Source organism: Terrapene carolina, unplaced genomic scaffold (genome assembly GCF_002925995.2).
Source record: "Terrapene carolina triunguis isolate 2854851 unplaced genomic scaffold, T_m_triunguis-2.0 Scaffold120, whole genome shotgun sequence".
NCBI classification, from domain to species: domain Eukaryota; kingdom Metazoa; phylum Chordata; order Testudines; family Emydidae; genus Terrapene; species Terrapene triunguis.
The window spans coordinates 8076323-8088811 of record NW_020664471.1 but is presented as its reverse complement, the minus strand read 5'-3'; the positions used below and the strand labels follow the sequence as shown (position 1 = coordinate 8088811).

General features: G+C 38.9%; 1 protein-coding gene across 1 annotated transcript in view; it reads right to left on the bottom strand.

Moving 5' to 3' along the window:
• The window catches only part of CAMKMT (calmodulin-lysine N-methyltransferase), a 365373-nt gene that overhangs the window by 46770 nt on the left and 306114 nt on the right, over positions 1-12489 (bottom strand). The window contains exons 5-7 of the mRNA XM_024210700.2: positions 10679-10733; positions 9562-9625; positions 3889-3955 (exon numbers count right to left, since the gene is read on the bottom strand). Of these exons, the coding sequence (XP_024066468.1) occupies positions 3889-3955; positions 9562-9625; positions 10679-10733 (186 nt within the window). The remainder of the gene's footprint in view (positions 1-3888; positions 3956-9561; positions 9626-10678; positions 10734-12489) is intronic.

The following is a 12489-nucleotide window of genomic DNA, read 5'->3' as shown; positions in this document are numbered from 1 at the left end:
CACACCTCAATGCCCGAGGAAGGCTGCCACCACCACCATACACTTTGTGAAGACCCGTGGGGCTGCTGATAGACCGAAGGGAAGAGCAGTGAATTGGTAGTGGCGTTGCCCCACTACGAACCTGAGAAATCTTCTATGAGCGCGGAAGATAGGCATCCTTTAAGTCAAGGGTGGTGTACCAGTCTCCTGGATCCAGAGAGGAAATGATGGACCAAAGAGACCATACGGAACCTCAGTTTCTTGAGATATTTGTTGAGGCAATGCAGGTCCAGGATGGACTGTAGCCTCCCCACTACCCCCGCCCCCATGGCCTTTGGGATTAGGAAATATTGGGTGTAACCCCCTTCCCTCTTAAGTCTCAAAGAACCTCCTCCACGAAATTCAAACCTAGGAGAGCTTCCATCTTTTAGATGAGAAACTGCTTGTGAGAAGGGTCCCTAAAGAGGGACAGGGGAGTGGGGGGTGGATGAAAATTGAAGGGTGTAACTGACTGTTACTGTACTCAGTACCCAATGGTCTATATTATATACGACCACACTGGGCTGGAGGGCAACAGGCAGTACAAAAACAAAAGAGGGGACGGATCCAGAGCTGAGACTGGTATAATGCAGTCGGGCGTACCTTCAGAAGGCCTGCCTGGACCCACTGGAGTATCTTTGAGAGCCCAACTGGGAGGCAGAGGTAGGTGGGAGGGGTTGTCATTTTTTATAATCTTTTCCATTTTTTTTGTAGGGCTCCTACCTGGGAGATGCCACAAACCTGGGAGGTTGCTGGGGCCTGGAATGCTTCCTGGAGGCTAGTAGCATGTAAAGGAATGAAGTAAAGCTTTCGTCCTTGAGACCGTGGAGCTTCAAGTCTGTCTGATCCGAAAACAGGGAGAAGCCCTGAAAAGGGTGGTCCTGGATGGACTGCTGAACCTTGTGAGGAAGGCCAGACGATTGCAGCCACAAACAGCACCTAATGGTGACTGCTGGTGCCATAGTCCTGGCTGCTGAGTTGGCCGCATCCAGAGTCGCCTGAAGGGAGATCCTGGACACAGTCTTGCCCTCCTCAAAGATGGCCACAAATTCCTGCCTCGATTCCTGTGGGTGGGAGTCTTTAAATTTGGACAGCGAGTCCCAGAGATTAAAATTGTACCACTCCAGTAGAACCTGCTGGTTGGAGATACATAGTTAGAGACTATTCCATCCAAACAGGTCTAGTCTCTTAGCTTCTTTATTTTTGAGGTTAACACTCGACTGTCCCAAGTTTCCCACTCATTCACCACTAACGCTACCAGAGATCCTGTGGGAGGGTGTGAGTAAAGGTAGTCAAAACCGCTTGCCAGAACATAGTATTTCTTCTCTGCCCTCTTTGAGGGGGGGGGGCAGAGAAGAAGGGGTCTGCCACAGTATCTTAACAGGCCCCAAAACTGTTTCATTTATGGATAAGGCTACTCTGGAGGGAGCAGCAGCCGCCAGGATGTCGATCAGGCTGTGCACCAACTCCTTAAGCTCTTTCACCTCCAGACCCAAGTTTGCTGTGACTCTTTTCAGGAGGTCCTGGTGGGCCATGAAGTCGTCTTGAGGGAGCAGGGTACTAAGGCCTGCAACCACCTCATCCAGGGACGATGAGGAGAAGGCCTGCACCAGAAGAGGCCTGCTGGATCTTGTTCCTTTCTAATTCAGTCATCTTAGCTGGCGAGAGTCCTTGAAGGGTCAGCAGGATTGGGAAAGACAGCAGATCCTTCTCCGCCTAAAAGGCCTCCAGTGTTGAGGGGGCCAGCAACCATCTGCCTCCACGGCTGCTCCCGGGAGTAGGTGGCAGGTCCCGTACTGGTCTTGAACTCTAGGCGGAGTCTGTGGAGCCATCAGTGGCTCAGGGGAGGACGAGTGGCCCAACATGGGTCTAACCATGCCAGTCCTTCCCTGCTTGTCTCTCTTTGGCACTGAAGAACGTCCTTTCTCGGTGCGCTGTTTCTTATGTTTCTTCCTTGGCACCAGGGACAGAGAACGGTTCTGGGAAGAACATGCTGCCAGGGGAGCATTCCGCACAAATGCCAAAATACTCGACACTGATTTGGAGCAGCTCAACTCCGAGGCTGGTCTGAGGCCTGCCTCCAAAAGAATGGCTTTCAGTTGAATATCCCTGTCCTTTTTGGTACAGGGTATGAAGTCCCTGCAGATCTGGCACTTCTCTTTGATGTGATACTTTAGACAGCTAGTGTGCAGGTCACTAACTGCCATCGGCTTGCTGCAAGAGGCACACAGCTTGAAGCCCAGGGACTGGGGCATGCCTAGCCCTGGGGGTGAAGAGTCCCTCGACGACAGGGACAAATATTAACACTACTATATACACTAACTCTAAGAACTATATACACTAACTATGATAACTATACAGAATATGACCAAGAAAGTCCAACCGCTGGAAACGAAAACCTTGCCACAGCAAGAAGGATCGTTCCAGCAACCGTCATGGGTGGTAAGAAGGAACTGAGGGCGCTAGAGCCGGCCCTATGGATACCACTGAGGGAAAAATCTCAGCAGCGTGCACACATCTAGCATGGAATGGACATGAGCAAGCACTCGAAGAAAAACCAGGATTTCACCCCTAGTTCTTTAATTGTGCCAAACATTATCTAGCAATTTTGTAATGACATACATCAAAATGTTGTAAGTATTTTAGCTAATTCTCAGAATACTTCTGTCAGGTAAGTAAATACCACCCACATTTGATAGAGTAAGGGAAAATGAGGCAGAGAAGTTAAGACCTGTCAGCAGAATTGGCACAGTCAAGATCAGAATAGAAGAATTCCTGGAGTAAAATTTTCAACAACATCGAAGTCACTTAGGCCTGGTCTACACTGGGGGTCGACCTAAGATATGCAACTTCAGCTACGAGAATAGCGTAGCTGAAGTCGACGTATCTTAGGTCGACTTACCTCGCGTCGTCATGGCGCGGGGTCGACTGCAGCCGCTCCCGTCAACTCCGCCTCTCGCCGTGGTGGATTACAGGAGTCGACGACAGAGCAATCGGGGATCGATTTATCGCGTCTACACTAAACGCGATAAATCGATCCCTGATAGATCAATCACTACCCGCCGATCCAGCGGGTAGTGTAGATGTACCCTTAGGAACTTAAGACCCAATGACTTTCAGTAGGAGCGAGGAGGAGTCTTTTGAAAATAAGGCATAAGCTTTTGGGTGATTTAGGTGCTTTTGAAAATGTTAACCCTTACTCCTTACCCCACATTCAGTACAACTGACCACGATACCTCACAACTACCCAGTTTTCAACCAAGCAATGAACAGCTTTCTAATGCTGAAAGACATACTACATATTTAAAAAAATTTAAAGGAAGAAAAATAGTATGTCACATGGGGCCAAGATTAATTATATTTTACTCTCTAGGTCAAAAAGCAATTAAGTTCCGATAAATATATTTTATGTACTACTATCCCAATTTCAATTCAGATTTTTTCCCAGAGTTCTCAACATATCTGGAAACACAAACGTGCACATATATGCAGTCAGCAAAAACTGTACTGTATTATCCATGTATAATTGCTCTTTGCTAAGACTGATCACAGGTGAGGGCCACATGTAACTTTGGGGACCACCATCCAGAAGTTATGATTCATTATTTATTTTACATCCAGTGGTATAATTCCTTAAATTAAAGGACACAATCTAGTCCTGAATAGTGGTATGGAATCGGAATTCAGGACTAGATGCTTCCTTTAGTTTAATAAATTCCCTTCCCATGAACTGCAAATTACTAGCCTGGATAATTGATACTGTACAGTTAACTTCCTTGCCAATAGAGATATTATAACTCACATTTCTGCATACACTTCACAGTATAATTTTATACAAACAATTCATCAGCAGCTTTTAAAATATCTTACCGGCTTGATACAGTCTGAGCCTTAAATACTCCTGCAGTTTGATTTCTGATGATGATGTCACTTACATCTGTAACATACTTGTTAAGAATCATCCATAGAATTAGCATAAAAATAATAATTTAATGAAAAGTACTCCCCCCTACCCTAATTGTTAATGTCTCCATAGCTTCTTTTACCTATTAGGTCTTCCATAATCTGTGTTCATAGTGAGTGTTTTTAGAAATAATGAATGTATAGTGCTACTGCAGAAGTACTCTGATACCCCTAGCCAGTAACTCACCAAATTTATCCATGTCCATCAGCTATTCTTTCTGTGGGTTGTTTTAAACAAAGGTCTTTTAGTCCTTATGTATTTTTAAAGCTAACTACTAGTTTAAAACAAAAACAAAAAAAGGAAGCAGCAGCACAACCACAATGCCTCTCGGGATACATACTATGGACACAGACCAGTCAGCAGAACAGATGATGTGCTGTTTATTTTGCATGGCTTTTTTACCTCGTTTAGCTTGATATGTGCAAGTAGCTCACTGGGCAGACACTTCAGGAGCTCAAGGTGTTGAATTCCTCCCTGAAACAACACCCAGGCATTTGGCTCCTGGCTGTGATGGTCTGTGTGAAATGTAGCATTCAGCAGGGCTGTACTCAGTGGAGTTTCTGGTTTGTTGTGAGCAATAAGTGGCACATGGGCTGAAAAAGAGTATTGTCTTTGCTTCATCCTCAGCCTCTTCCAGTACAGAAACTCAGGACACAGATTTTGACATCCCTCCCACTTCCCCCCCATAGTCAGTCCCCTGCTAACCAAAACAAGGAGTGGCACTGATTGGTTTCAGAAGGAGCTTGACCCAGTCCTCTTTGGTTGGAGGGAGAATCTCCACAACTGTGGATGGTACTTGTGGCTAGTGGTAAAGAGTACTGTTGGAACGAATGGGGGTGGCAAGGTACTGAGATAGTCTTGAGAGGATAAACAAAAATATATCTGAACCTCAGTGTATCTGAGTGATTCATTCACAAATATGACACAAATATCAATGTTAGGACCTGTCCCTGTTCCTAATAATACTCGTATCTGGTTCAAAAAGCATTAATCTCCTTCTCTAAAATAACTTCTCACTCTTACAATAATCACTAAAATCAGCATAGCAAAGCAAGACCAGTGCAAGGTGCTCAGATACTACAGTGATGGTAGAAATGTCTAATCACACAGGCAGTTTATATGAATGAACCAAAACAATGGTGGCTTTTTTTGTTACATGTCACCATGCTCAGGATGAACCTAAACCTCTGACTGCCAGAAGCCGGGAAGGGAAGGGAGGGGTGAATCACTCCAGATGCCCTGTTCCGTACTGTCACGGCCACTGTTGGAGACAGGATACTGGGCTATATGGCCATTCTTATGTCACGGAAGAAAGTGGAGAAAATCAGTCAGTGGTACTAAAGAAAGATGTTACTGAAGTTCACATGTGTAGTTGAATTTTTCAGTGTGAACTTTCTTGCATGCAAATTAAATAATGCTGTGTTTTGATAATTAAAAAGTGACTAACATGTCCCCTTATTTCACTTAACTGAAATTACATAATTAACCTACCTAAGGATACTGACTATACAGGAATAGATATTTTAGGAAAAACCTCTTAGTGAATAATGTGGAAGTAAAGACAATTTACATTTATTTTGTGTAACAGAAAATTAAAAAATTGTTGACCCAAGAGTGTTTTAAATTAACCTCCCCACACTCTGGACACACCTTTTGAAGTGTTTCCATGGCATTCAATGGAATCCCATGAGGTACAGCATGTACCTGTAGAGAAAAAGAAGGGCATGACTAATCTTATAAGCAGAACGTGTTATTTTGTTAGTAGAGATAACACAGCTGATAAATTAGCCTCAGTGCAGTTAAATTATATAATTCTGAAAAAACTATTAATAATTGTAGTAAACATTTTAACGTTATGTATTTTAAATACATATACAAACCCATATCTTAAGGCATTCAGGCTGAACTTGGCCTTTATAACCTAGATTTATCATGATTGTTGAGAGATCCACACACTTTATTATTATTTATTGTTTTAATGGTCATTACAGTGTACTGTGTCAGCACTTTGTATTACTGATACTTTCGGGCACTGAGGCTTGTCACACAATTCTAGATAGAGTAGTTCACGTCATCAGTGCACAGTGAGAAATAGAGCTAAACTGGAAGGTACATTACATTAATGAATCAGCTGGCTATTTTTCTTAGAAATGGGCCTGATCTGTGGATCTGGAAATTCTGAGCTGATTCTGAACTTCCCCAGTGTTTTAGGGAGTTCACATTTGGTGTTCTGGTTTGGATCCATCATAGAGATATGACCTAAGCTGCAAAGTACAGATTGAGATCAATATTACCCCAAAGTTTAAAAAGGGGCTTAGATCCGATGACCCAGTTCAGGTCCATTTTTAATTCTCTCTTGAAAAATCTAATCTTTTCTTTTTCCATTATCTTTATTTATAGAATTAAAAAGGAACTTAAATTAGACAAATACACTCATAATAAATTAAGGGTAAACTTCTGACTGAAGCTGACAAAAGCAAGGAAATCTGTCTTTACATCACCAGGTTGTACCCAGGTTCTCCATATAACTATGTGTTATGATCTATTACACAATTTAGAGCTACCTGTGATAAGCACAATGGATGAAACCTTTTAAATGAGTTAATTGCATAGGTCAGAGGATCATTTAGGATTTTAAAAGTTCTTAGCATCTCATGTCATAAGCTCATTTATCACTTTAAATATATTTTTATATATTTTCAAATGTACATGTATGGTGAAGAGTGACAGACCAATACCTTTGTTTCATTTTAAGGAACTTAGTCATGTAATAGTCTAATAACATATGAATATACTATCATAATATAGGCATTCACAATATACAGAGTGAATTCCTCATCTACCAGCCAAAAACAGACATGTCACAGTTTGGAAAATTATATGAATGGTGTCAAAAATTAAAAGAAAAATCAGATCCTCAAAGGCTTAAGAATTCACAAAGCAAGGCAGTTAGTTATGCTCACTGAATTGCAGTAACAACAACAACAATTATGATGATGATGATGATAATACAAAGGCAGATACTCAGATGCAATGCACTATTGCCAGGTCGATTTTCAATTAAATTTCACTGATGTATTCATTTGTTTCTTAATGTGCTCATCTTGCCCATTAGGAATAATTAGCAGGCTTGCGTGGTGATTTCCTGGTTTCTGACAGTGATTTTTTTTTTCTTTTTGTTGACAACCACGTTTACTTTTTGGAAAGTAATTTTTGGATATTATAGTATGACTGCCATGTAATTTAAAAATCCTAAGAAACTTAAAGGGAAGATGTAAACAGTAATTTTTAAAATAAGGTTATTTTAATCAATAATACCTCAATAATAAAGCAAAATACTAGACATTAACTATTCTTGAAGAAGAGCAGAATCCAGAAAAGAAAACAATAATTTAGCAATGCTAATATAATTCGGTACAATAAATTACTAAAATATACCAAAACTATCATAAAAGTTATTAGAAATAAATCATTACTTTTAGTAATTTGGGACATTTGGGGTTAGATTTTGTTCTGTTACTCCAATAGAAATCCCCTGATTTCAGTGGGGTTGGCATGGATGTAACAGATCAGAATTTTGTCTATAACTGTTTTATAGTTAGTTACTATAGCAAAGGATGCAAAAATAAAATTATTATAAGACAGAACATAAAACTATCAATGAAGTCCATTAAAATACATAATATGCAACATAAATTGTAAAATGCAGTACAATAGGAGAACTTTGAACGCTGAGCTCCAGAGTACCAAATGTTAAAATGGGGCGGGGGAAGGGGAACGGGATCTTTTTTGAAGTTTTCAGCAAACACTTCTCTGAAAGGCTAACAGAGTCACTACAGACTTTAAGACTTCTTGTAGGATTTTAGGAAATATAAGGTATTTCCAAAAAAAAGTGTGGGCACGTAACTTTCTTAATTAGGTGATATTAACTATTATCCTTTTGAGGAACAAAAACCATTTTGATCATTTAATTCAATGCAATGAGTGAATGTTTTTAGCACATATCAGTTCATACCCTTGATGCAGAAGACTTCAACAATTTCGTAAAAATTCAGATGTGCTTATAGGATCTGTTAATTGAGATATTTGCTGACACGATGATTACTAAACCCAAACTGAAACTCTTTATGGTAGAAGATCCTTTTTGTTAAATAGCCATACTTTTGTCAAACATCAACTTATTTTGCTATGTTGGTTTTGAAAACCTTTTCCCCCCTCATATGTTTTATTTCCACAATGACACATGGCTAAGAGGTGTGATATAATACAGTTACATGAAATGACACAGGACAGTGCAATTGCCCAGCATCAAGTCACTAATGTAAACATTTGGAATTTAGAAACAATCTCGGAATCATAACTAAAACCCTACATTTTTGAGAAAAGGGGCATTTTTATGGAGCATTTTTCAAGTTGTAAAGGAAATGATTTGTGATTGGCTGTTATTCTCCATGAAATTGTTGAAGTATTTTAGGCAATTATGGCTGGCTGAGTTACCTCTGAGAACATAAGTGTTTCTAAAGGCTGCTAGCTAATATTCTTGCATTGCCATGTCTCCTGTTTTAACAGCCTTACATAATTGCAAATTTCATTTTTTTAAATAATCCACAACAGAGTTTAACTTAATGAAAAAATAAGTACTCATTATGCTAGTGTTCACATACATACAAATCATAAATCTAAAGCATTGTGACATTGCAGTGGCCAAAAATTGAACAACTACTCTTCCTGCAAATGCAAATTTAAAGATCATCAAGGAAAAAAAGCACAGATACCTTGCACTTTTTCCTTTCAGTTTCTAACAGGTATTTATATTCACTATATACATTGGTTCTTGTACTATTGTAGATATATAATGTGACCACAAATCATGCTCACTTTCTCTCTCACTTAGCCTAAAGACAGTTCAATTTTCTGAATTCTGTGTACCTATTAGTATGGCATAATAATGATTTATTCTAATATAATATAAGAAATATAATAAAATAGTACATAGAGGAAAGAGTGGTTTTTATAACCCTACATTAAGATAAATAATGCCAAACTGATAATTGATTAAACACAGTATGTGGATAATTTATAGGTAGTTATAAGTTAGTCGTAATAATGGTACTGTGCATGTAATAGTATATACTGTGAATACTATGAAAATATATCTATATTGGACATATTGTAAATGGTTAGTATATGAAAGCAGGTTTGGTACAAAAAATCTAGCAAAAAGAATAAATGTCGAGAGGGAGTTAATTATTTGGTTTACTGCTGTAGTTCCTATAACACAGAACATAAAAAATGGATTCTCTGAACACTTCACCATTAGACAAATATATATCACTGTACTTGCTGCTTTCTCCCTACCAACATGTACTTTTTTTTAATCCAAGAAGAAAATGTGGAATTTATTACAGGGAAAATTGTAGTTTCGTTCAAGAAATGTTATATCTTTCTGTTTTTTAATTACTCCTGGTGGAGACTTTTTTTTTAATATACCCCATGCTGTCTTTCTTTATATCAATTGTTACTCAGCCAGTAAAAAGGAATGAGCACAACAAACCAGTTTTCTATCTGAATAAGGATACTTTTGATGGCCTTTTCATTTCCATCAGTTAACAGAACTTCTTTGACATCTGCAGAAATAGCAACCTGAAAAAAAGAGCACAGCAAACAATGAGCAAATATGCTTGTCTGTGTGGAAGTGAAGACAGGAGTGACAAGCCTTCAGTATCATGCTTCCTCACCTATTTCTCTGTAACAATCTTCAATCTTTTTTCATTTTATGTCTGCATTATTTTAATCATTCAATCAAATCAGTCAATACTTTTATCATTCCATTTGCGGGAGCCTCTATCTTGCTATCATTCTGTTCCGTAATTGCATTGTGACAGCGGATGATGGTATTCTGAGAGGCTTTCATTTGCGGGCTTCTGTTTATCTAGTAGAGCCATCATACAAGGCTGTCACTCTGCCTTTCAGCTTGCTTCTGTCTGACTGCCTGATGCCCTTCATATAACTTTGCATTGCAGGCAGATGGCTTTGTAAGGGTAATTTTTTTGTGAGCTTTGACATGCTCGCACATTGGGCTGTAACCTCGACACATTGTATAAGAGCGACAGGTTTGTCAAATGCCAATCAGTGTAACAATATGCTTTTATTTGTAGAGACATAAAAACTTGTCTAATGCACTGCACTGCTACATAATATCTCCTGAATACATGACTCAGAACCCAGAGAATGGTGAACGACGCTCCTGAATGGCCAATCTAATTCAAAAGAATCTAATTACTGAGAGCTCTGGATCATGTTTGTTGGTGTAATAATGCAGGCAAAACATTAGCAGCTATATCATGGTGCTCCAACTGTGATTCGCCAGGCTATTCCTGTATCTTAGCAAATGGGACTATAATCTGAAAAAAAAAAAAATGCTTCAGCTATGGCAATGAAAGACAGACCGTACGTGGCCTGGAATGTCACAACAAGAGATATTGACTACACTGAGGTAAAATGTTTCTGCTCATCGAGGCAACCATAAAATCAATATGATACGAAAGCAAGTCAATCTAGAAGGTCTCTCAAGACTCTGCAGCTTGACTGCAGCTGATGCTGTTGACAGTTCTCTGACCCAGCAGTTGGAGGCACTGGAACATTTTTTCTTTTGTTCCTCCCTCTGAATGGGATTGGAATTGAGAAAAGACCTACCATGAGCCCAGCCAAGCATGTCATGCCACCCCCTAGCTCACACACAGCAAGGTCCCTGAAAGAGAGAAAGGAAATGGTAGAACCCATACAAATTAGATGAAAATGGTCAGAGAGACATATATGTTACAAGAACAAATTGCCATCTGCAGTACGAACTGAGCTACCAGGAAGTTGTAGAGACACGACTAGGCTACCTCATGTCGTTTGCGTTTTAAAAATAATTATGAAATAGAAAAGTCACAAAGCAGGCAAATCAGTAGGGGTTCCCTCATTAGTGTTCAGTGCAACATTACCACCGCTGAGCTGAAAAATCTGAGAAGGTTCCCTTTTTTCCCCTTGTCAATGGCGCTGTCTTTTAGAACTAAACTAGCTAGAGTAGCGAAAGATAATTGTTAGGAAAGGATAACATTGTTAATCCACATTCATTCTTTCAAAAACAGTTAGACAAGTAAATGGGGAAATGAATATTATTTATATCTATATATAGACATACAGCTTTATCTAGTAAATTCTTTATATTTTGAAAAAAATACAACAAATTTTAAAACAAGCCACATACCTTACACATGAAGTATTTAGATTTCTCAAGTAGCACTTAAATTGCAAATGATATACAAACAATACTCAAACAATGTACAGTTAAACCACTGAAAACTAAGGTAAGGTAATGTCAAGAGCCTAATCTGAACCCAGAAAAGCAAGACAACTCAGAGTTAAGGCTAAATATCTGCTGTGACATGCTGTTCTTAAATTAGCCTATTGTGCACTGGCATTACCAATAATAATAACATATGTGCTATCTATATGGCTGAAATATACTTTAGTGTGGAGAACCTGCATGATGGGAGCTGCATGGGGGGAGCCATCAATAGAATGTTCACATTAGCGCTGTCTCCAAACCGATGGCATGCTGGCGAGGGGGGTAGGGGGGTGACTGTGCGTTGACATCACCTAGGCCAGCATATAGGGCAGTGTTGAGGGTGGGATCATGGGATTTCCAATTACACCTACGGCAAGTGATTATAGCTGGTAGAAAATTTTCCACTGAAACATTTTGGACAGAAAATGGCTTTTCAATTAAATTGATATTTTTGTTGAAAAATGAAAAACCTGAAATTTTTTGATGAAAACAACAAAAAGAAATTTGATTTAATTCAATTTTTTGGTGGGAAAAAATAATTTTCCAAAAGACAGTACAAGTGATTTTTAGGGACTGTGTCCACTAGTCCAGCCATATAAATCTCTCTGCTGCATCCCCATACACTGACACCCAATCCATCTGAGAATGGGATGGATTTGTTTCCCTTAGACTCTGCACAGTTCACTTGCATAAAGACCACTGGTTTTATGGAAGTGATGTAAACATCACTCTATAAAATATAAACATATTTGGGATCCCAAACAATGCCTAAACACAATAAGTAGAATTAAAAATAGACAAAGTCTGCAGCTTACACTCTGAATGTATTTGTATTTCATTGTTTCTATAAAATCTTATAAGAATGTTTTTAATTTAATTTTAATCTTATAAGATTATTTTCTCACAGTTTTTTTCTTTAGGTTTAGGGTTTTAAACAGGTAGTGTTTAATGAAAAAACGTACAATCCACATTTTGCATTTAATAGTTATTATCCTTTACAGCAATTACAATCCAGTATGTACCCAATGAATTTTAAAAAAGGGTATTATTGAACCAATAATGTAAATGCATATTATATGTATTTACATATATAGTCTTATATATATATATAAGAGCGCTTATTCAAACATGCATGATGAGGATTAACAGTTCTTTTGGAACCAGTCAGTGA